The sequence below is a fragment of the Lingula anatina genome, chromosome 6 (genome assembly GCF_051362555.1).
Source record: "Lingula anatina isolate TDL-2025a chromosome 6, LinAna3.0, whole genome shotgun sequence".
Lineage (NCBI taxonomy): Eukaryota > Metazoa > Brachiopoda > Lingulata > Lingulida > Lingulidae > Lingula > Lingula anatina.
The window spans coordinates 16,509,937-16,533,952 of NC_141772.1; the positions used below are offsets into that span (position 1 = coordinate 16,509,937).

General features: G+C 34.8%; 3 protein-coding genes across 4 annotated transcripts; 1 reads left to right on the forward strand and 2 right to left on the reverse strand.

The window, feature by feature from the left end:
• Positions 1–154: 154 nt before the first annotated feature.
• LOC106174711 (eukaryotic translation initiation factor 2-alpha kinase 1) lies at positions 155–9,514 on the reverse strand. The gene is made up of 13 exons (XM_013556372.3): positions 9,221–9,514; positions 7,718–7,879; positions 7,065–7,198; positions 6,818–6,882; positions 6,006–6,120; positions 5,358–5,438; positions 4,861–5,006; positions 3,813–4,591; positions 3,433–3,539; positions 2,876–3,002; positions 2,173–2,279; positions 1,529–1,675; positions 155–1,224 (listed from the first exon to the last, which is right to left on the reverse strand). Exons 1-13 carry the CDS (start codon positions 9,291–9,293, stop codon positions 1,000–1,002), a joined length of 2,268 nt encoding a protein of 755 aa, XP_013411826.2. The 5' UTR covers positions 9,294–9,514; the 3' UTR covers positions 155–999.
• Positions 9,515–9,543: 29 nt separating this feature from the next.
• Positions 9,544–17,435, forward strand: LOC106155139 (protein arginine N-methyltransferase 6). Of its 2 annotated transcripts, none has more exons than XM_087014565.1 (13): positions 9,544–9,713; positions 10,273–10,335; positions 11,524–11,589; positions 11,801–11,865; positions 12,152–12,193; positions 12,487–12,587; positions 13,036–13,083; positions 13,326–13,394; positions 13,763–13,836; positions 14,232–14,314; positions 14,621–14,730; positions 15,140–15,249; positions 15,680–17,435. In XM_087014565.1, the coding sequence occupies exons 1-13, from the start codon at positions 9,694–9,696 to the stop codon at positions 15,879–15,881; spliced, it is 1,053 nt and encodes a 350-aa protein (XP_086870691.1). In that variant the 5' UTR covers positions 9,544–9,693; the 3' UTR covers positions 15,882–17,435. The 2 variants fall into 2 exon arrangements, with proteins under 2 accessions (XP_086870691.1, XP_086870692.1); XM_087014566.1 differs by having other exon boundaries at positions 9,589–9,729.
• Positions 16,951–24,011, reverse strand: LOC106178618 (transmembrane protein 209-like). The gene is made up of 16 exons (XM_013561880.3): positions 23,893–24,011; positions 23,505–23,678; positions 23,031–23,089; positions 22,614–22,745; positions 22,130–22,419; positions 21,601–21,706; positions 21,302–21,388; positions 20,727–20,902; positions 20,254–20,316; positions 19,755–19,851; positions 19,417–19,542; positions 18,804–18,901; positions 18,476–18,590; positions 18,128–18,225; positions 17,736–17,809; positions 16,951–17,477 (listed from the first exon to the last, which is right to left on the reverse strand). Exons 1-16 carry the CDS (start codon positions 23,967–23,969, stop codon positions 17,420–17,422), a joined length of 1,830 nt encoding a protein of 609 aa, XP_013417334.2. The 5' UTR covers positions 23,970–24,011; the 3' UTR covers positions 16,951–17,419.
• Positions 24,012–24,016: the final 5 nt, after the last annotated feature.

Here is a 24,016-nt window from a genome sequence, read left to right on the forward strand (position 1 = left end):
AAACAATAGTATACTTGTGCACTTTAGACTACTTGGCATCTTCCATTTCATCAAGTCACATGCTTCAGTAGGGATCAGAGATTTTGATATTTTATTTCTAACATCGTGTACAGCAACAGGAATCACTGCTTAACTTCCATTATTAAATAAAACAATTCTGACCCAGTTTTTCTTTCAAATTTCATTTATTGACAGCAAAACATAACAGGGTAAAAATCACAAACAGGGTACGTATAATGCCCTAAGGAAACCAATAAAACGTTTTTGTCCTCTTTGAAACAAACATCACAAAAGCAGTAGAAAACACTGTGAACTTTCACACTTAAACAGAAATATGTACGAAACCATGAGCACTTTCACCTGTGCACTGAAATGATTTCCATACCCTTGCTCAGATCTGTTGGATACCATGTAACCTTATAAGATACCATTCATCATCTTCTGAAAAACATGTTTAATTCTTAGTCATTTTACTTGAACTAAATTTAATACTGTCTCACTTAATCGGACACTCAAAACTATCTAGCCAGGGGCGGATCCAGATATATTTTCTAACAGTCTTCCAAATTATAAAATCCGTCCCCATTTTTGACTGTCTTCCACGAGAAGAAATAAGATACCCGTCAGTATAAACTTGAAAATCTGACAGACTTCCAGAAGACCCAGAAGATGTCCTAAATCCGCCCCTGCAAGCAATCATGTCAGCAGTGCCAGTTTCCATTTTGTACCTAGGACTGCTTGAGGATAACAAATGCCCTAAATCTGGAGCTTATTATCCATCCAAAAACCCTCAAGATAAGCATAGCCCAACTATAAGTAAAAGGTCTAGCCCCTGTTTCACACAACATCTTCTAAAATATTGAAAGTTGGTGTAAGGTTTCTGGCCAAGATTTTTAATTTGACCCCCAAGTTAAAATAAGTAGTAGTCAAATGAATGAAATATTTTTATCTGATAGACAAGCAATTGTACACCAACACAAATAGTATCCATAGTATTTCTTATACAACTGGTGACTGTATATCAATCTGCAAAGCTTCCAGCAATGCTTCTTTCTCAGCTAGTTTATCTTTAAGATTTGCAATCTCGTCAATTTGCTTTGTGATTGTATTCCTCAGTGACTTGATAATCTGATCTTTGCTCAGGAAAAGTTCGCTCTGCAGTACATCAGTGGCAGATGGGCGCCTGACAGGAGTCGGGTCTGTCAGCAGATCTATTGTTTGAGCCTAAAGAAAATAAATTCAAACATATGTATTTATATAAGTCCATAATCTATAAAATTGAAAATAATAATGTTTCAGCAAAGTGATGAAATGATTTGTTGGCATACTTAAATAAATCACAAAGTTTGATTTTGAAATTATTCTTAACATTTTAGCAGATTTGAATCGATTAGTACATAGTGAAATGGAGTAATAAACCTACATAACAAATAAATGTCTAGACTGGCAAACCCAATTTTAAATTCTACTTCTGCTACTGTACACTAGTACTTCCATGCATCTCATAATATTAGTTATCAATACTCACAACGATTGGCCAGTTTGTCCTGATCACCTGGGGAATGACTTCAGTGCTGCCACCTTTCAGAGCCATCAGACACTGTATTCTCTCCATCTCTGTCCCAAATGGATGAAACAGTTCAAACAATATCACCCCTAGGCTGTACATATCACTCTGAAAAGAGATTGGTGGTGTTATCTAATCAATAATTCTACACATACTTAATATTTCTTTTTTCCAATATAGCCTCCATTAATCCTGAATTCAATTTGACACTTCTACCTCTGTGACCTGTTAATATTTTTATTTCAAAATATTGATTAAATGCATTTGATAAATCAAGATGAGACACCAACACTAATTATTCAGCCAAAGTTTTTTTTTTTTTTTTTTTTTTTTTTTTGCATGATTTATACTCTATAAGACCATAATCATTCTTGTTCACACATATATTGAACAGTAATGAATTCAGAAATTTCTCTGGTTTTCATTCACTTTCTCTTTCTTAGTGTTCATAGATACAATTCATGTTCAAATAGTCACCTTGGAAACTATGGAAAATGAAAAAGGCTCGAGCTTGTTTTAGGAAAAAATCTAGTTTTTATTGACTATTCAAAGTCCATTCCACCCTGTAGCAGGTTGAGGTCAAGTTTCTTAGTGTAAACACTCACCTTGCTATCATAACATGATCCAGCTAGTTGCTCAGGTGCAGCATAAATACTGGTCCCTATCCCTGAGGTGTAAGGGGTCTCATTGCAGGAACTCCATGCAGCTGACACTAAAATCAAACACAGTGTGATTCATTAAAATAATACCACAATTGATTTTATTGAATTTTTCACTACATGCATTATTTTACCATTTTGCTAAAACCATTCCCTTCAATTCCAAGCTAATTATATAAATCATATTTTACATTTTTAGTAATTATGAATGATAACCCCAAGTGTTGGTCAAACAAAATAAAATATATTTTTTTAACTTTTTAAGATTACAGTCATATTGTGGAGAGACCAGGGGAAGGTAATAAGTCTGGCACCTGTTAATTATAATTCATAGCCCCACACATGTAGCAGCTAGAGTTTTATACTCTCCATGGAGGTGAAATCTATTTATGACCAGGCAAATCCATAAGGACCAGGCATAAATTGCTGGCTGATCATTGGATCATCAGGTTTAAAGACCAATTTCTTTACTTTTATCTATATTTTAGATTTTACCCAACCTGTCAAAATAATTTGAATTTTCAGATAAATAAATTAAGTCCACTGTATAAACATGAGGTCAGTAAATTTGGTGTTTTCTGTTCAGAACTAACAAACTGTATACTTTTAGATACAAAGAGATAAAACATAAGAAATATTTTTCTCTCACTTGTATTTTTTCCAAAAGGACTGAGTGGGAACACGGTAGGGCTCTCCAGTAGGACATCTTCCCTCGTCAAACCAAAGTCTCCAATCTTCACCTGAAGCTTGTCCCCATGGAGGAATATATTCCTTGGCTAAAACAATTCATATGAAAAGATATGGTCATAAATAATAACTAAAATATATGATGGTAGTGAAAGTTTTCAATCAAGAAAAGTAAGAAAAGCTGGCCAAGTCATGTTGACAGAGACACAGGTCTTTCATATTCAAGTTGGTTCAGTCATAGCTGGGGAGCCTGCAGGAGAACCTGTCTTGAGTGATGAAGGTTGACAATGATTTAACAAGAAAATAATGCTAAGCACTCTGAGTTTCAGAGGTGACTGCTAATACATGCAAGTCTCCAGTAACCACTGAATTCTAGGGTGGCTAGAAATATCAAGGAATTGGGGGGGGGGGATGTCCAAGGGTTCAGTCAGAATCAAAATTTATATTAAAAAAAATTCCCTTTTTTTGGAATTGCTGGCAACAGGTATGTACAGTACATATAAAGAATCTAAAACACACCTTGAGGTCTCTGTGTATCAATCCCTGTGAATGTATGTACTCCGCCCCTTTAAATATCTGCTTGGCAATCCACATCAGTTCCTCCACCTTCACAACAGAGAATGGATCTGAAAACAAACAAAAAAAAGAGCAAATGTAGAGGGTTTTTAGATCATCAGTCTGAAAATAAAAGTTACATATTTACTTTACTGCACAAAATCTTTTCATCCAATTCTCGATTTTTTATGCAAGGTTGTTGGAACCTTTCTGTCACCTAGTCCAGTTTTGTATATATATATTGGATGCATAAATGTGTGTGTCTGTGAGTGCAGGTGTATGTGTGTGTGCATAAAAACATTTAAATTATATTATATGTTTAATTCAAATCACCATAGTCCTACCCTGTCCAGTCTGTAAACAACCGTTCCTCTCACTGAGCCACTCCCCCAGTGTGTGGGAGCAGAGCTGCATCTGGATATACAGAGTCACTTTATTTGTCACAAAAGTTTCACAGGGCACTGCAGTGTGCATAATACTGTGTATCTCACTGTCTATCAACCCATCCCCTGCTAGAGATGGCTCATGGCTTTGGCTCCTCCTGGGAAGATGGTGCCGCTGCCATAATCTATTAGTTCTACTGCTGGGTATATCAGCCATTGCTCCAATGGGAAAAGTCCTGGGAGATTTATTATCACCCCAGTTTTTTAATCTGGGTTCATTGCTCTCTGCGTTTGTGGAAGAACTTTTAGGATCAGAGGACAAGAAAACAGCATCATCCTCTTCATGAGAGTCTACAGTCATATGCTTGGTTCTCTCAACTAATCTTTGCATTTCTGGTACAAATAAAGCATTCAAATTTGGCACCAAAGGACTATAAGGTAGGAGACTTCTGCACTTTACAGACTCCACTTTTTTGCTAGTCTCAGTTGTTTTATTTGGACTCCTTGAGTATTTATATTTTAGTTTAGTGGTAACTTGTCTGCGCATTGACGTCTCAGTGTTAGTCTCAATTCTAAGGTTCTCCTCTTGCACTGAGGTGACCTTGATGCTGTCTTCAAACACAATACTAGTTCCACTGTACTCTTCCCCATAACCCCCAGGGTCTGCATCCTGGGGCGAGGCTGAGAAAGATTCTTGGTCAAAGTTATTACTGTCGCTGCTTTCTTCTGAATCGGACATACTTGAAAGTAGAATAATAAATAGCTAGCTCCTTCACAATTCCAATTTGGGTTGTCAACTGAGAGTAAATTTAATTCATATATTTATCTGATTTGCTACTGTGGAATTCACATTTTTCAAACTATATTTCACAAAGAAAGCATAATTAAGGCAGTGTCTTCATATTCTCAATTCTTAATTTACAGCAACAGCTCTAAATATAATATTGCTGATATCAAAAGCAATTTTAAACACATAATAGAGTATACAAAAAGAAAAAAAAACACTTACTCATCCAGATCTCTGATTGGTGTGCTTGGTAAAGGACCCTGGGGTGGTTTGGCTGACATTGTGGGGGTCTGTTCCAGCCAGGCAGCATTATAACCCACTATGTACTGGTGACTCAAGTTGGCTAAAACTTTCACCTCTCTGAGAATCTGTAAACGAACACTGCAAGGTAACTGATGTTTCTAACTACAAAACAAGTGATATACTATTTCAAAAAATAAAATCTTTATGAGTCACATTTGCTGTACTGTAAAAGAGCAGCAACCCGGCTACCAGAGCCAAGTGGAAACTCATCCATACTACCCTTTAACACAGGAATAGAATTGGAAAAAAATCAAATAAGCATTTGTGAAAATTTGATCATGGCAAAACTCTCCTGGATGTCATGCACACAAAGAGATTTCAAAATGAAGAAGCTGGTACACATCAGTTCAGGCTATTCATTGTATACTGGCCACTTTTCTTTATCACAGTGAAAAACTTGAGATGTTACAACTCACCTTCACCCACCCCTCTGGCTGATTGGGTTTCAATCTAATTTTCTTCACTGCATACTCACACCCATCTAACTTGTGCTTGACCTGCAGTACAGCAAAAATAAAGTTTAAGTATAAATCATAATTAATATCTTACTAACAAATTATACACAATGTGTCTACAAAATTTATTTGAATTCTAACATCAGCCTCAAGTACATAAAACACACATGTAATATTTTTAGTCCAGAAATTAACTCAAGAAAATGTGTGCGTGTATATATTATTCTTTAATTCAATGCCCAATAATGTAATGTACTTGTGAGAATAGGGTTATGTAACACTACACAGGCCTACAGGCAAGGGGGCTTTGGGTTGGTCCAAGTAAACTTATAACTAGGAAATGGTCCACTCTGAGTCAATATTCTGCCCAGGTTTTGGTTGCTCATCCATTGAAATCAATGAGGTTAAGCTTGGTTTTTGTGGTTAGGAGATAAGGTGATCAATTTAATTTCAACACCATAGGTTCTATCATGACAGAATTGAAAATTGAAGCATGTGTCAGTTCTGCAGCCACATGGATCACTTTTCAACCAACCCCCCCCCCCCCCCCCCCCACCTCCAGTTGAAATTTTTGGCTATAGACCTGATGCATAAGCAATGCATACTAACCCTATATACACTTCCAAACCCTCCTCTGCCCAGTTTCTCCTGCTCCACAAACTCCTCTGTGTACCTTGATGTGTGCATGTGCATCAGATCGTCAAAGCTCGCATTACGTATGAGACTAAAAAGAAAACAGTTGCTGCATGAAAACTGATGGTTACATTCAGAGGTATCCTATTTGGGATTGTTGCTCTAAATCAAATTTTTGAGAATTATATTCTCAAACTCACGAGTCATGTACAGACACGTCCCTGCACTTAAATCTTGTTTTATACCATTTCTAATAACTTTATTACTAAATCATTTACTATGTATTAATGTACCTGTACCCTCGTGAGTTTAAGACCCCTCTACTGGGGGTCACACACTGACTAAAGTGACCAAGACTTACAAGTACTGTCAGTGAAATATTGAATCTGGTAAACATTCAACCTTTATACCAATCTGAAGTTTGCCACCAACACAATAACTTTTCAGTCATATTTGTTATTTATTGCTGCCATGGTACAAGGACAACCATAACTGACTATATTTTCAATTTTTTTAATTCAAATATTTGGGACTAGTGAGTATTCATCAAAATTAGGTACTGATGTAACTAAGTTTGGAAATGTTATTTATAATTTTTAAAAATAATAAATTTTTCTTTCAAAGTGTTTATATGTGTGTGCAACAGCATGTTACCATGAGCAAAAGGGTGTGCCCTCGTGAGCACACATACATTCTCATGCATGAAAGAATGCATGCATTATTGCATACACGTACATGTCTGTGTGAACACGTGTAGTAACTAGTGGATATACATGCAATTGCTTTACCTTTCCTGTGGATTTACTGTTGGGAACATCTCGGAGGAGGGCAAAGCCTTTGGTGGACCAAATTCCTGCAAATATCAAAATTAACCATTAGAGCTGTTAGTGTACTGGTATTATACCTATAATGGACTTCACATATAATAGTCAAAAATAACTTATTATAAGGAGGTCTACTGTACACAGTACAATACTTAAAAAATTTCAACAACTTTAAAATGTACAAATCCTTCAATAACTGGACATCACTCACACTGTTGACATGCCTCCTGGCAGCTCTCAGCAGGTTTGGCAGCTGTTTTCTATACTGTGACCGGATCATACTAAGCTCATCCAGGTAAACAAGTGGGGACATCACCTTCAGGCTGGCTAGGTAACTGCACAGTACTGGCAGTTTTTAAAAAAGACATATATGAGTTCTGTAAATGACTTAGGATATGACAGGATACAGAACTGTCCCAACTGTGAATATTTCATTCAATACATATTGAAATGTAATATAAAAAGAAAAAAAAGAAAAGAAAGAACTCAGGTGTTACTAGTACATGTTTCTTATAAATACAAAATATTAAATTTCATCAATTATGACAGGATGTGTGGAGATACTCAGTCACTCATTTTGAACTTTTTTCTTCTAATTTATAGATTTGATCCGTTTCGATTTTCTCCCTTAAAAGCCAATCTCTACCTCACATCCAATCATAACAATGAGTTAACACTGCAAAGGATGTTTTTGCCATCTATCACCACAGAAGAAGTTTTATCTTGTACCTAAAAACCTATTGTCACTATTTACTATATCATACATGAATGTTTCCAAAACTTCAGCCACATCATAAATGATTCAAAATTATCAAATATCGAAAAATTATTCTAATGCAAAAGAGAAATTTCTCCAAAATGCACCTTTGAATATCTCATAGCTTTTCCTTGGCTCTGGCTCATATATGCTGCAGATGAGCTCCAGTAAAGACACAGTTAGAAGGTGGTTTGGAACATGTGGCTGTGGTACTGCAATAGCACTGGTGTCATGACTCACTGCAATGGGTGCCTGATTCAAGTCTGAATCTGAAAATACACAAAAATGGGGGAAAATAAGAGCTTAGCCCGCAATTCGTTCAGCCATCATTTGCACGACCATTTCAAGAAGAAGAAAGTCTGTTTTATGTTTTTCTAATTAGTTTTTTTTTATTCATGCATTATAAAATTTCAGCACTTTTGCAGGAACCCCCCACACATAACATATAGCTCTGTGATTATCAATATCTTTTCAAAATGAATTTGTGTGGTGACTTTGAGTAATCTCGGATGTCACTGAATAGCTCAATACAGCACAATACAGTGCAACACAGCACAACACACTTGAAAAAACGAGTCCAGTGGCAAGGTAATATGTGGGAAAACTTTCATTCCCAACATAATAGGGTTATATACAAGTAAAATATATTACTATTATATAATCAATATTGTTGATACAACTTAACAAATCTGCACAATTTGTTTATGTGCACTTCTCAAATTCATTGGTTTAGCAAAAAAAAAAAAAAAAGACCAATATGTATAATTAGGTATATCACAATCCGCTAAGGGCGCCAGAGTAGAAACTGTCCAGCTGCAGTGCTGGGCAAAGCTGTGACCGGCCTGCTGACAGGTCACGAAGGACATCCCTTTTGAAATCTCTCTTTTAGCGCTGTGTAAATATACCAATACAACCCACCTACTAACTAAGCTGTCAATCAAAGGTTAAATTCTGGTCACATGACCTTCCCATGTTGGTATCTTTGAGAACATTAATTAGCCAATGTTTTAAAGTTTTGCCACAACGAAAATTTTCAAAAAGTTGGAAATTTTCAAGTAAGGACTGCATCATTATTTTTGTAGTTTATACCATTTAAAATTTCACAAAATTTGCAATCTAATGGAAAAAGTCCCATGAAAATTGAACGTTGCGAAGTATAGTTTATTTGATTCCTTTTGTAAAAGAGATAAAAAAAAAACCTAGATAGATGTATAAATTACCCTATGACCACAGGGAGATAGGGTTGCCCTGATTGGTCACAGGCTATGTGAGCCAGACAATAGGCTCTGTACACAAAGCCCCACACACAGGGTGCTCTGCTGCAGCTGATAATCACTGCTGGTCAGTGGTCACAGGTTTTTGGCTGAGAAGTGAGGACACTTTGGGTGTAATATATATAGCAGTTTAAAACTTCAAAATCTTTGTTGCTTGTAGGAATATTTTTAAAAATTCCATTAGAATTGCAATCTGTTTTGCATTAATTTTCAGAAGATATAGATATTATGTTTTTCTGATCAGTTTGAATTTTTTTCTGATATACCTAACATAATCATCTCGATTTCTTCCCATCATAAAACGCAGGAATAAAAAGATTCCATCTTGCCACTCACCGTCAAACTCATTAATGGTCCGAGTTCTCCGTTTCAGTTTGGTTTGAGTTCCACGAGGCTCTTTAGATTGCATTATTGCTGTTCAGATACTCATCGGCCTTTGAGTTTCATTTTCAAAATTGAATTCTGTGACGCTGTTCTGTCAGAAGTGGTTTATGAAGCCACATCTTTTCAACATAGATATTGGAACAGTTGAAATGTGTACAAGATCAACACATCTTTTACCGCTTACGTGCCATAAGACCTTGGATGTGTTCTAGAAAAACCATATCATCAAAAAAAGCACCGACAAGCAAAAAATGATGAAACCGCCGTGAAAATGGCAAAACGCTTGCATCCGATCCAAGCGGAGTAGATTTCCGGTTCCGCTCCTTCAGCAGCATGTGTATTCTCCCTGATTAGGCTAGAAGGTCTACTGAGTAGATGCATTGGTTTTAGACATAGTCACAGCGTAATCACGAATTTGTGTGAACATGGCATGTAGAAGAAAACGGTGAGCTGATGAAGAAGTAATGTGCTTAATTTGTGTGATAAAGGAATTTGCCAAGTTCGAGGCGTCTGTCTCAGGTCAACTTATCAAGTTTTGTATTTATTGAGAAAATTAACGAAGTCACGTATTGATACTAATCATTGGCGGATTTAGGGGATGTCAGGGGGATCCTGATCCACCAAAGGTCCCCCTCTTCAAATTAGAATTTTGACCAGCTGAATCATAGTTGTAAACTGTACTAAATGGCACTGTTTGCCCTTTAAAATAGTAGCAATATGTCAAACATCAGAAACAAATTGTACTGTTACAGTTGTATAACTTTAGTGCCTTTTTGCCCAGTGAGATCTTTTTTTAAGTTAACTTCAGTATCAAGAATTTAAGACTTAATAAAGAAAACCTGTTGATGCTCTGACAGAATATATTTATAACTTATATAATACGGTTGATTCTGGTACTTTAACACTTGATTCTGGTAAAATACTTTTGATTCCAGTAATAAGTATGATCCTAATAAGGATTTATTAATAATTTATTATTATTGACATATATAATTATTTTTCAGGCCACGGCTAAGTGCAAATGAGGAAGCTGACGGCAGTGCTGATTTTGATAGGTTTTACTTCAGGTATTATTCAGAGTATTCATAGTAGTACATGTAATATATGAGTGTTCAATATTTATCTCATGGCCAGTTCTTGAAAGATAGCTTAATTGCATTTTTAATGCACGGAAGCATCCTCCCAGGAATGTCAAAAGGGGATCTTTTTCTGTAAAAGAGAACCTTTAACTTAATTGTATGAAACTTGCTTGTGCCTTACCCTCTACCAGGGCGACTTATAGATTTTTCACAGATATTCACAGATATGTCTCTAGATAGATAGATAGATGGTCATTTTGGTTCAAACTCACCCTGTTGAGAAATCTCAAGGCTGATTACATGGCTGGTAATTGTTTGCATAACTGCTCAGGCACTGCCACTTAGCAGGTCCAGTCTAAGTCTGCGTGACAGCAATCAAGACAGTAATTGCTCTGACTTTAATCACTTGCTCTTCTGTGATAAAAAAGCCTTAGACTGGTTGCATAACAAGCAGTTATCACATTGTTTTGAAGCTCAGCTCATGCAGAGCGAGTACAAAGCCTTTGGCGCGCGCACAGAGATAATTGTTTCCACATGGGATTTCTCAACAGGGTGAGTTTGAACCAAAATGACCATCTATCTATCTAGAGACATATCTGTGAATATCTGTAAAAAAAATCTATCAGTCGCCCTGGTAGAGGGTACTTGTACCTAGATCAAATTTTAGCCAGAGTGGACTTTTCCCTGCAAAAAGGACACTGAAAATGGTACTTCAAATGGTGCTGCATCCCTCCCACCCCCACCCCCCCCCCCCCCACCCCCCTTTGGCTACAGGCCTGACTATTCACATGAAATACAAATGCAAATATCCTATTGTTTGAAGTTCCAGCCGTGGGATAATTATAGTAAGGAATTATGATTTTGATAGGTTTTACTGTGTGTCATAATATATATTATAATCTTGTATACCACATGCTTGTTTTGTATCTAGGACTAGTACTTAAATGACAAATTGCATGCAGTTGTACAGTACCTGGGTCAAATAAAATTTTAAAACAATTACATTATGTGTATTCTTTTTAGCATATATACTTTTTGTATCTCTGCAGTATGATTACACAGTAAACTACAGAAATCCATTCCATTTGTTCATCCAAAAACCTTCACTATTATCACAGTTCATATTTGTTGTATATTACTGCCAAGTAACTAAACATGACTGCTTATTTTTCCCAGGGCCTATGGGGACATCTCTATACATGAAACCATGTTGGGGGATACTGCTAGGACTAATTCCTACAGGTTGGTGCCCCAAAATATGTTTCTTAGCATTTTGATGAATTGAAAAAACGTTTAAATAGAGGTGATCCCCCTCGTTTTCATATAACAAATTTAGCATAAGCTAATTATAAAATACCTGTTTATGAAACTTGAAATATTAGAGAAATATTGAAAAAAGAAATCAGATTGAGATATGCTATGAAGAATTCCATTTCTTATATTTTATTTTCAGATCTGCAATATTTGGCAGTGGTGCTATAAAAGACAAAGTCATTCTAGATGTGGGAGCAGGCACAGGTGTGTGCGCATGTGTGGGTGTGCATCAACAGTGTGATAATGGGAGACTGGTATTAAAGTTAAAATATTTAACCCAAAATGAAGGGATGCTCATTGGATAACAATAAGTATCAATTTCAGTGCCAATTATCATATTGTTCAAATAGCTGCAAAAATTAAGTCAACTTCATTCAAAGTTGACTATAGGAAAGTTAGTGAACCATAAATAAAAAAAGATAACATGCTATCATAGTGAAAGTCATTCAGACTAAAAATAAATTTAATAGTGCTGGATCTGTTATTGCAGGTATACTAAGTGTATTTTGTGCACAAGCTGGGGCAAAGCATGGTAAGATGATTAGGATCATTAACCTACTTATATATCAGTCTATAATTATATAAATTATCAACACTATAATCATGCACAAAAACCAACTCTAACAAATAGTTTGTCAATACAAAATACAGAGTATTGCACTTTTGAAAGTGGCTCCAGACATTAAATATGTTTTTACAACATACAAGTATTTCTTGACTGATAAACATGTCATTACATCAAGTTAAAACTTTTAAATTCAGTCTACTTATTAGCTTCTCAACAGTAGACTTATGTGTTCAGTACTAAACTTTTCCCATTTTTAGTGTATGCAGTTGAGGCATCATCCATGGCTGAGCAGGCCAAGCTAGTCATTAAGTGCAATGGAGTTGAGGACAGGGTATCAGTGATACAGGGGAAAATAGAGGTAGGACACCATGCATGCAACTTGTGTAAACAGAGTGAATTTTGAGGATAAATTTAAGGTTCTTTTTTTTAAAGAAAAAATTCTCCCATTGGAAATTGTAGAAATGTTTTATGAAAATTCTATAGATATGGTTTTGATATATTTTCTACCAACAAACCAGTAGGAAGTAAAACATCTAACCTTTTTCATTGTTATAGGTTACTATAGAGTTACTAGTAAAACCAAAAAAAAGTTGTTCAGAAGTAAGTGTTATGTGGATAGATGATTAGAATTGGACCATTGCAGTGACACCATTCATCTAAAAAAAAAAAAATATATATATATATATATATATATATATATATATATATATATATATATATATATATATATATATATATATATTTTTTTTTTTTTTTTTTTTTTTTTTTAATAATTATTTTTTTTTTTTTTTTTAATTTTTTTTTAGGATATTGAACTACCAGAGATGGTAGATGTGATTGTAAGTGAGTGGATGGTAGGTGAGACATATTTTGACTGGTATTTTTCTAAAAATTAAGTCATGGACAAAATGGACACTGTTAGCTTTTTGTACTACACTCTATAATAGTAAAGAATACTTTGGTCAGGTTCAAGATTGTTTATTATTTGATATTTAAAAAAATTTGAAATGCAGCTCTGTAGTCATTTTTTTTTTTTTTTTTCAATATTTCACAATTTGCATATATGCTTGTAAAACGCATTTGTATCAAAATTTAGGGATATCTCCTAGTATATGAATGGATGCTGAGTTCCATTATATTTGCCAGGGAGAAGTGGCTAAAAAAAGTAAGTTTGTTTCTTCTTTTATACAGCAAATTTATCAAGAGAAAAGTGTTTTTTTATTGAAATTTCATTCATATATGATATAAAAACTAAGTTGAGCAAATGATTATAAGTTTATTGAGCATGCGCACTAAATGCATAAATTACAGTGACATTTAGGGGTTATCTATTCTACATATCATCCACATACAATACACATACAGTACTTGGATAACATGATTACATGATATAATCATATATTTTAAGTGAAATGTGTAAGAGTGAAAAGTTTGACCAATTATGAGTTAGTCTCATGAAGCCCCTAGACATATATGATCATGCCTATACATATCTGCTTGGTGAAATTGAAAGAACTGATTTTGTTTCTTTAGAATGGTGTTCTCTTTCCAAACACGGCGTCTGTTTTTATAGCTCCTCTAGGAGACTGTGAAGATCTGAGAGACAGGTCAGTATAACGTCCTGCGCATAACATACTAAAGAGCAGCCTGTGAAGATTTTGTAAATTCCTTTATGAATGTACAAGCCACTGTCATGATAAATAAACTGCTTCTATAACTTCTTTCCATATTGCACTGTGTTTGATGGGGAAAATACAGATAGCATTCACCTTCTTAATCAGCACAATCTATTTTCTGTATTTTCCAACCTGACACAGTGTAAAAATCCCATCTGGCACAATACCAATGGTCTTATCCTGTCTTGATTATATCAACCCATAGGCATTTTCTTTTTCTTTTTGATAAACAGATTTTAATTTTTGGATTGAAGTTTCTGTAAGAATCAAGACCACAATATATTATAGATAATTTTTTTTAATGATAATTAGATTTTGATTTTTAGGTTAAAGTTTTGGGAAGAAATGAGGCCATTGTACGGAGTGGAGATGGCATCTTTACAGGCGTATGCAAGGAAATGCCTCACAGGTGAGATAAAATTTTATTCTCTTGTATTCCACTAAAAGAAATTTATCAGCAGTAAAGTTATGATAAATTGCATCATCCCTTGAATGCTATGATTTACTTCTAGGGAAATATATTGGTTGGTTCATTACTCATTCTTTCAGTTACACCATTGTTGGTTATAATGGTCAGCTATGTTTTTAAGTTAACCTTTGTAGATGCAGGTATGAAGAAATTTATTTATTTATTTATTTATTTATTTATTTATTTATTTATTTATCAGAAACCAATATTTTAGCAAAAAATAATTAGTTTATTTTCCTATTCTAGATGTGGTCCATGTTCAGCTGGTGCCCCCTCAGAATGTTCAAGCTCATGCCTGCCAAGTGTGTAACATTAATCTGAAAACTGTACAGGAAGAAGATCTCAGCAGTGTTAAGGTATATTATTGTGTCTAACAGGAAACCTTGTGAAATTGGAAAACTTTTAATCATCATTATAAGGGCAGTTCTTTGTTTCATTTAATAACTTCAACTAGAAAATAAAGTAACTAATGAAATCAATATTTAACATGTTTAATGGTTTAGTCAATTCCTTTCTAAAGGTATGCAGTCATGGCTTTTCTGTAAGGCTTTATTTGTTTTGGTATTTCTTATATTTCTAGATCACCCGAGATAATTTTTTCCACTTTCGTAAGAGTTAAGTTTTTTGTGATAAGACTGAGGAGCAATTTCCTATTTTTTAGATCATCCAGGTTTAAGTGTATACATATTCTTATGCAGAGAACAAAGTAAAATCTTAGACTGTTAAAAAGTACGTAGTTTGCACTACTTTCACTTTTTTTCACAGGGCAATTTCCAGTTCAAGTGTTTTGGATACTCCAGAGTGTGTGGGTTTGTTGTATGGTTTGACGTCACATTCCCTGATCACTCTCAACTGTCCACCTCCCCATATGCCGAGTAAGTGCACGCGACAGTTTTTCTTGAAGAGATAGAAACAGTTTAAAATATCTTATATTCTTTATCATACTTAAAAGTGAAAGATGGGTACTTGAGTTTTTGTAACCTGCATGCTTATGTGACTTTTAAGATCTTAAATTTTAAAATCCAGTGTTAGTGCCGACTTGCACTTATTGTCAAGTTACAGTTCATACACATGATTTGTCAGTCCACTGAATAAGATTGACGCCTTGGCAATGACTAAGATATCACAAGATGTCACAAGATAGTTTGCCAATTTGTACATGCACAAAGAGTGTACATCTCACCTGTGATTCTTTATAAGGCATTGGTTTATAAGAAAATGATGTCGGTATGATATTTTGTTTTTAAAAATATAACAAGACTTGTTATAAAGAATTATAAAGAATAACACTGAATCAATTTCCAGACCCACACATTGGGAGCAGTGCATAGTGTACACCAAGGAAACACAAGATGTAGCACAGGACACTGAAATTACAGGAACATTAGAACTTAAACCTCACAGAAAAGTGTCCAGGTATGTAGAGGTTGACCTCACTTACAAGTTTGGCAATTCTGAGGAAACTCATAAACAGTCTTATTCAATGGATGAGGGAGCTGGGAGCTGAGAAGCACCTTTTCAACACAAAATTTCTGATTCTGAATGGAACTGGCACGTACCAAACCCTTTTGTGGTGCTACCAGAGTCGCGGGAGGAGATCCAGCATTGGTGATATATTTTTCCATCATACGAATATGCGATTGCACTTACTAGACTTAAAGGCACACAAACCAGGTTTTCCGTGCCAAAATTCGTATTTAACAAATTATCCTGGGGTAAACAGCATTTTCCCCCTATTTGCCAACATTTAATGTCTTTCCTGATACTCGCCATGATACTTTTGCCATGATTAGTGCTGTTATCAAACTGTATGAAGATAGACAGGGGGCAGTGATTATAATTATTTTTTTGTGCTATTTATTAAGGCCATTTATCTGACATATTTCTTTCAAAAGTTTTAATTGTCCTTAGAAAAGTTTAACAAGAAGCCATCCATGTACTCACTATGCATTTTAAATCCTACATTGTGTGCCTTTAAGTCTAAGAACAGTGTTGAATCAGTTATCTTCCAAGAATGCAACAGTGGAGTGTCCTCCCCAAACTTACAAATGAGGACTTTTGCTGGTGCCTGACATCACACCTAGACGATGGTGTGCATGACCCGACAGAGAGAGCCACAACAGGAGAACAAACCCAAGCCAAGTGTCCATTCTCACACCAACACTGATGTTTGTTATGATGGAGAATATACAAGTTAACATAGATTTAATATTAAATAGAACAAAAAAAAATGTTATGTAATAAATGTTTTAAGAAAGGAGTTTATGTGGTTTTATGTAAAATTGAGTGTTTTAGTATTTTTTTTTTGTCTTCTCAAGGTACTACCAAATGTTAAGGATTGATAAACTTGGTATTCCTACTAAAATTTTGGCTTGTTCACAATATTTTTTCAAATCTATTTTTTAAATTTATTTTTAAGGATCAAATATGCCTACTTATATTAATTAAGGTGTAAATACTTTAGCATTTCTTCTGGCTTAAAAAATTCTTATCACTTAATTATATACAATTGCAGGTGTTTGTAATATGTATGCCTATCAGCCTGAAAAATAGTGAAACAAAGGAAAGACCAACACTTAAATTAAAAATTTATTTCATGACCAGGAACAGTCACAGCCAGATGTAGCAGTTACAAAGTGGACGTCCAATTACATTTGCTTTACTAAGCCACAATACTTAACTTCAGTTTTGCAGTATGCTGAAGGATCTGTTTGAGACACACAAAAAGACAAAAAAATAATATAACATTCCTAAAATTGTTTTTAAAAAAATATGATCAAGGTAAAAATTGTGCCTCTTTTTGTTTCTTGTTATTTCATCTGAATATGTTTGACTAAGACGTGTTAATTGCTGTTTGCTGTGAAATACACCTACAACTTTAAGATGGCAATTTGGATAAATAATGATTTCCTTTTTTTTCTCTGGGTGCATCATTATCCACAGAATCAAAATTGCTTGCACTAATGAGCCCCAGATAATGCAAGCATGTCTTTTCAAGCTTTTTTTTTTTTGGCTTTGTTCACTTTTCATATCCATCAGCCAGTGTCATGATGTATCTAGAACCCAAAGAATGTTGATTCCTGACATGCCTAGGTTTACTCTCCTGAAAACAAATGGTAAAGACATGAATAAATCAAGCAATCTTAATGTGTATACTAACATTGCATCAAATGTAAGGGCAAAAATCCTTAATGGTTATAATCACATCCAATTTATGAATACTGAATGATGTAAAATGAACACAATAAACTAGTAAGTAAAACATGATTGTCCGGTTATAATAAATTTGTAATTTCTATAAAGAAGATTTATTGGACAAGAGATAAAAAATGAAAAATATTCTGGATTGCAGTATAGTTACCCTAGCATCCCATGCTCTTTCGTCTTGATATGATGTAAAAACAGTAAAATACAATGGAACATGTTATTTCTTCCCTGAAACAGATATAAAAAATATAACCTACATCTGAATATTGCACCAATAAATAACTAAAACTCCCCGACTTTCTAATAACAGCACTGATATAAGCCACAAATTTAAATTGATATCAAATTGGCATATTGCTTGATATTACAAAGATCATGGTTATTATGTCTTCTAAAATTCTATACATTCCTATATGATTCTGTATCAAGTCACTGAATATGTGCTGTTAACAATTTGGTATTTTTAAATTCAATATAAAATAAAAATATAATTCAAATTATCCATTATTCCATGCATGGGTAAGTTTATTTAACATCATATATTACCTTAACAACATCCCAAGTGTCATCTCCATTGATGACTTTGTAATGTGGGGGATTGATGCCAGTCTGGTACAACAGTAGCTGATCTTTCTTTGTCAGATCTGAAACACACGGAATATTGTGTCAATATGTAGGAGCAAGTCCACAAAGCTTACGAATATAAAGTTTAAATTTTTTTTTAAATAAAATCTCTTGGAAGTGAGCACTTCCATAATTGCACACAACTCAGTTGCAATATGGATGCAGGATTTACTATTGTGACATAATAAACCCAATTCATTATGTATTATCACCAGATTGTATGAAAAAAAACATTGTCTCGCAGTCGGTGTAGTCACACATCTTACATACTTGGCTTTGTTGGTGTCTTGATAAAATGTTCTGAGGTAAAAGTCTTGCCGTCTGGGTACTTTGGATGAGGAGGAAGGCGGGAATCCATGTAGCTACACAACGCATGCATCACTATCTAGAAACGTAAGCACAAAAACTTGTTTCATATTTATTATAATAAATTCATTATTAATAAATGTACTATGAAATAAAGATATTTTAAAAAAACATCAGAACAAATGAAGTAAAAAGGCTACTCTGCATGAAGGATACATTGTTGAAGTAAATTAAAACATAAAATTTTGGGTTGAGTTTTAATTTTAAAATTAAAGACTTATGTGATACTTACTGCACAGTCAGTTGGCAGGTGCTCCCCCCAGGGTTTTCCCTTGACATCACAACCTCCATTCCAGTTAAAGTCACTGAGACAGCCACCCTTACCCAGTTCTGGGTGTAATAAATTAAAAGTGAAATAAAATAAGTCTTGATAAACAATTGCTTTACACTAGTACAAATAAAAATAACCATACTCAATCTTACAATTCTCAATGACAACTGATATATTATATCAAAACAGTGCAAAATTCTAGCCTCAGTGTGTCAAATTTTGCGATAGCACAACTGGTGCACTTACTTAGCTCAACTAACTTTTATCTCAATTTCTACATTATGCAAACAGAAAACAAAATTATGTAATGTGCCATACAATAATTCCATATTTTTATCATTACCACTATACAGGCAACAATGCCAACTCATAGATTTTTATGAGCCTGAAAATAGGCCAATGGCAAATTTTTAAACAGTACAAAATTCACAAAAATCACAATCATGCCAAATGGTTAACTGGATGAAGTTCATGTGCCCAAAAGAACTTCAGACAGCCAATTCTAAGAGCCATTCGAATTTCATGGCACATTACTGTAATCATTGTTGTGTCAGAACCACAATAATTTGCTTACCTTTGATCCTCTCCACTAAGTACTCCTGTTTTGAAGTGACCTCTAGGAATGGAATCACAGTGTTCAGGGTGGGCACATACTGGCTCTTGGTGACTCCCAACTGTTTAAGTGTGGAGATACTCACTTCTGGAATATCAAAAATATAAATAGTTTACTTAAAATGCAGAGCACTACTATGACCCTTTAACATCTGCTTCATTTTGAATAACAGAAAGAAGACATTTGCAATCACAAACTCACCATTTTAGCTTAAGGACGGCTTTTGAGAAAAATTTCAATTCTAAAATGTCATACATATAATCTAAATATATATGATATTATAATTATATTCAGCATACCTCCAATCTGCATATCTTCACATCCTATCTTGCTTAGTTCTCTGTTAATCTCATTGATCTGAGTCACCAGTCTCCTGAAGATAGTCTGGCTTAACCACTGGAAGAAATCAGAAGATCCTATTAACACAACTGCATCAAAGATATCAGCACCCTTTAGAAACACCATGTACTAAACACTTCAGAAGTGCAAAAGACTGTATAACCCAGACCCTAAGTCAGCAAAAAGAGAAAGTCTCAGTTGATTGCAATGATATGTTTACATGAACACTGTACTCTCAACTCTCCAGGTCCAACAACCATATTCTTAAATACAACTTTATCTCAAGGATCATAAGTTGTACAAATTGTACATATTAAGTTTCCTGAGAGTTGTTAGAATAAAAAAGGCATTCTGACAGTGCAGTAAGCATTCAACCTATTACACAACCCAAGAGGAAGCAAGGTGACCTAAACTATAAATCATATGAAATGAACTGTTTCATCTCAAACTTTGACAGACCTTGCGTAGATTTTCTGTCCAGCAGTCCAATTCTTCTCTTGACACTCCCAACTTCAGCCAAACCTGAAATGTAATCAAGTCACCAATAAAATCAAGTCATGCCTTCAACATTCTTTTTTTTTTTTTCATTTTCTCTTCCTTCCCCTCCTTCTCTCCTTAGCAAAAATCTGAATTTTCAAGTGGATCTACATACAGTATAATATTCCTAACATTAAGAATAAAAAATATAGTTTTGCATTAGGAAAAAATACAAGTAGAAAAAATATAATTTTTTTAAAGCCAAGATTTTTGAGCAATAAGCTATTATTAAGAAAAAAAAAACAGATATAGTTATGAACAAATTATTTGGTTATATTCATTATTGCACCACACTATTTCTGACCCCACTACTCTCCCAACTCCCTGAAATCATCACCAGATTGTGACACTTTGGCCCATCTCAGATGGTTTCTATTTTAGTTAAGGCTTCTCACTTCATCTCCCGTATATTTAGCAGGGTGATCTGGATCATCTGAGGAGCGTTTCTTGGCAGACTGGGGAGATCTGCTGGCAATCTGGTACTGATATTTCCTCAACACAGGGGTGTAGTCCATGGCAGAACGATTAAAGTTCCAGTAAGAGGGGCCGGAACTGGGGGACGAGTCACTAGCTGAACGTGGAAAAAGAAGAGAACTTAAATTAAAGCAGTTTCCATTTTTTTCAGGGAACTTTCACCAAAGAACTGACATATTGGGTGTGATACTTTTGTCAGTATTAAAGCATGCTACAACTATCTTCATTAAGTGACTATCATATAAAATAGCTTACTTTTCAATGATTTTTCAATATTCAAATATGTTACTTATCACAAGAATTACAGCTGTTTGGCTTACTTTCCCATTTCTGGACCTGTTGGGTTCCCAAGAGCAAACTCAAATTTTACACTTATTGAGAAAATTTTAATGTGCCAGTGGCAGCCCAGTAAATTAAACAAAATTACTCCAAAACCTAGCTTTCTTCTGGGAATATTTTATGTATAATTTTGATGTGTGTTATTACTTTCCATTACCTAGCTGTGACTTGAACTCTCTTTCCTCCTGTTCTTGAAGATACTGACGAAGAGATCCCATATCTGAGATTACATTATCTGCACTCACTGTAAAAATGGAAAATAGCACATCGTATATACTGAAAGCATCACATCAGGCACAATCTTACTTACACTTACTCTGCGAGGGGTTGTAGAGCATGTTTATTTTTTTTTCAACCATAAATGTACAAAGTCATCTAAAAATTTAAAAATTCCACATTTACTATAGGTGTATTACAGTTTTAACGAATATACAATAAAACATTTTGACCCCCTACTTGGAGAGTTTCTGGATGCCCTTCGCATCAATCCATTAGAGTCTGGTGTCTCACGAAACAGTGCTGACAGGCCGTAAGTATTCATAGAGGTGTATGGACTGGTATTCTGTGGGAGAAATAACAATGTTCTATAATGTATTTATTTACGTTTTTGTAATCACTGGTCATGCTAATAAAATTTTTATGTCAAATTACATTTTCTTTATTAAAGTATCAAATATCTATATTTTGACAAAAATGATGTAACAATTATCACTTTCCTCAGTCAGAAGAGACCATACAACTTGCATTATGTTGAATATTTTCAGCTTTATCCTTTGATGTATATCTCCAAAAGCAAACATTGTTAAAAATCATTAACCTATTTTACTTATCATCATTCAATAAATTTTAATATAAAAATAAACATTCTGTATTCATTATGTGCATATCAAAACTAAAAGAAAATGAATCTGTAAAGGGAAAGAAAATTTCTCACATATTCTATTCAAATGAGCAGGCTTCTTCAAAGTTGCAGTGATTAGCTTACCCTTCCAAAGGAAGTACTTGGGCTTCCATAAAAGGACTGTGATTGGTTATGGTAGGTCACGTGACCAGGACTTGATGGAGAGGTATAGCTGGAACTCAGCGGTGAGATGGGGGTCAATGGGCTAAAAAGTGAGGGGGACATTGTGGTGTTTGTTGACCCCGGGGACCCACTGCCATGGCTGGAGAAGCTACTCCCAGGGGAAAAGCTGACATTACTGGGGGAGAAGGGTATGGTTCCATCTGGAGAAACAGATGATGGAACTTTCTCTGGGGACACTTTGAACCCTGGATCTGAAATTTAAAAAATTAAAGTTTTACAACTAGTGACAGACCATCATGCAGCAGAATTTAATTTACCTGGAAACTTCATCACTTTTTCCTTAATTACCATGGTAAATCATATTCAAACCATTTTTTGTTTTGTATTTTGAGCCAGTCTTATCGTGGAGAAGGAGCCTAGGTTCAAATTAGAAAATAAAATGTACCTGAGTCTTTCACTCCCAGAAGTTTCTGTTGCTTCTCTGTTAGTTCTACAGGTTTAGGTGAAAGTGCAGGTCCCAAGTAACTGATGAAATCTACCAAAAAGTTGAAGGTAAAAACAGCTGCTATGGCACATTCTGAAAAGGTAGTGATGTACATAGTAAGTGACCAATAATTCACATACTTATCTCAGAAGTGTTTCAAGACAAATACTAGCACATATATGAAACTGGACATATAAACTAAAAAATTGAAAATACACAAATCATGAATTGATTCTGCCAACTAACTCCATGTACATATATTCCTCAAGAATCATAATGTTACAAAAATGAGAAGTCAAATGAGAAGTCAAATCCAAAAAAGGACAGATCTTACAATTATTTAAAAAATCAAAGTTAAAGATTTAAGTTAAAACTTACCACAATACCACACAACTGGATGAGTAAGATTCAAACTTCTTGCCACAGGACCCAAAAACCTTTTTAAAAAATACATCATATCCACCATTAAAAATTCTTAATTCATAACATATATATCATTTAAATCATTCTATAACCATAAAGTCAAAAATTCTCTCTATCATTCTTTATACCCACTCTCTCCAAGGAGATTCTCACTAAATTGCATTCAGTTTAAGCGTAAACAAAAGTTAATTACACCCCCCCCCCCCCCAGCTTCAGTGGGCATGACAGACATTTAAGTCGCTTAAGCTGAATGCAATTTATCAAGAATCCCCTCGGAGTTAGTTCGATCCTGCTAGCACAACAGATTTATGGGAACCAGTGTGCTTTGCCTTAATCTGAAGTTGCACATTAACATTTAAAATCCTTGCCCCACACCCACCCCCCTCTAGACCCACTCATCATTAAAAAAAACTTATTTAATCCACTCACAACTCAAAAAGCATAGCCGTGGCCATAATAAAATTCACCATTCCCCAGAGCAATGCCGTCTTTGAATGCTGAATAGTCTCTTTCTTTTTCATCGTTTCCTCCACCTCTGGTCTTTGAGCTTTGCCCAGACGGTACCTGGCAGGTGTGGAGGGACTTGGCGTGGCCATGTTTACCCTGGAACAATTTACTCATGATATGATTTTTCAAAACTCTAATTCAATAATTGTAATGTATGCAAGGGGAATGGATTTTGTGATTGTATTCAAGAATGTAGGGGTTATTTTCTAATTTATAAGAGGAAATGAACTTTTCTGTTGGCTAAATAATCAATTTCATTCAATGAGCGAAGTCGTGGCATGTTTCTTCACACAACGCCCTTACTACTTACCCAACAGAATCAATCAAATGCGAAACCGGCGGCAATGGAAGAAACTGAAGACTGAACAGCCGCGCACTTGGGAGCATTTGTACGTAAATAAGTCTTTTAAATTTATGTATAATATTACACTACA

What these genes read in the sequence shown, in the direction of transcription:
- LOC106174711 (XM_013556372.3), bottom strand. Translation starts at nt 9,293, where the DNA reads ATGCAATCTAAAGAGCCTCGTGGAACTCAAACCAAACTGAAACGGAGA. An exon ending in GACCATTAATGAGTTTGACG is followed by an intron (nt 7,880 to 9,220) that starts GTGAGTGGCAAG and finishes GTGTATTTTCAG; the next exon opens with ATTCAGACTTGAATCAGGCA. An exon ending in CCAATCAGAGATCTGGATGA is followed by an intron (nt 4,592 to 4,860) that starts GTAAGTGTTTTT and finishes TCTACTTTCAAG; the next exon opens with TATGTCCGATTCAGAAGAAA.
- LOC106155139 (XM_087014565.1), top strand. Translation starts at nt 9,694, where the DNA reads ATGGCATGTAGAAGAAAACG. An exon ending in GCTAGGACTAATTCCTACAG is followed by an intron (nt 11,590 to 11,800) that starts GTTGGTGCCCCA and finishes TTTTATTTTCAG; the next exon opens with ATCTGCAATATTTGGCAGTG. An exon ending in TGATACAGGGGAAAATAGAG is followed by an intron (nt 12,588 to 13,035) that starts GTAGGACACCAT and finishes ATTTTTTTTTAG; the next exon opens with GATATTGAACTACCAGAGAT.
- LOC106178618 (XM_013561880.3), bottom strand. Translation starts at nt 23,969, where the DNA reads ATGCTCCCAAGTGCGCGGCTGTTCAGTCTTCAGTTTCTTCCATTGCCG. An exon ending in CTAAATATACGGGAGATGAA is followed by an intron (nt 20,317 to 20,726) that starts GTGAGAAGCCTT and finishes ATTACATTTCAG; the next exon opens with GTTTGGCTGAAGTTGGGAGT. An exon ending in AAAGAGCATGGGATGCTAGG is followed by an intron (nt 17,478 to 17,735) that starts GTAACTATACTG and finishes ATTTGTTTTCAG; the next exon opens with GAGAGTAAACCTAGGCATGT.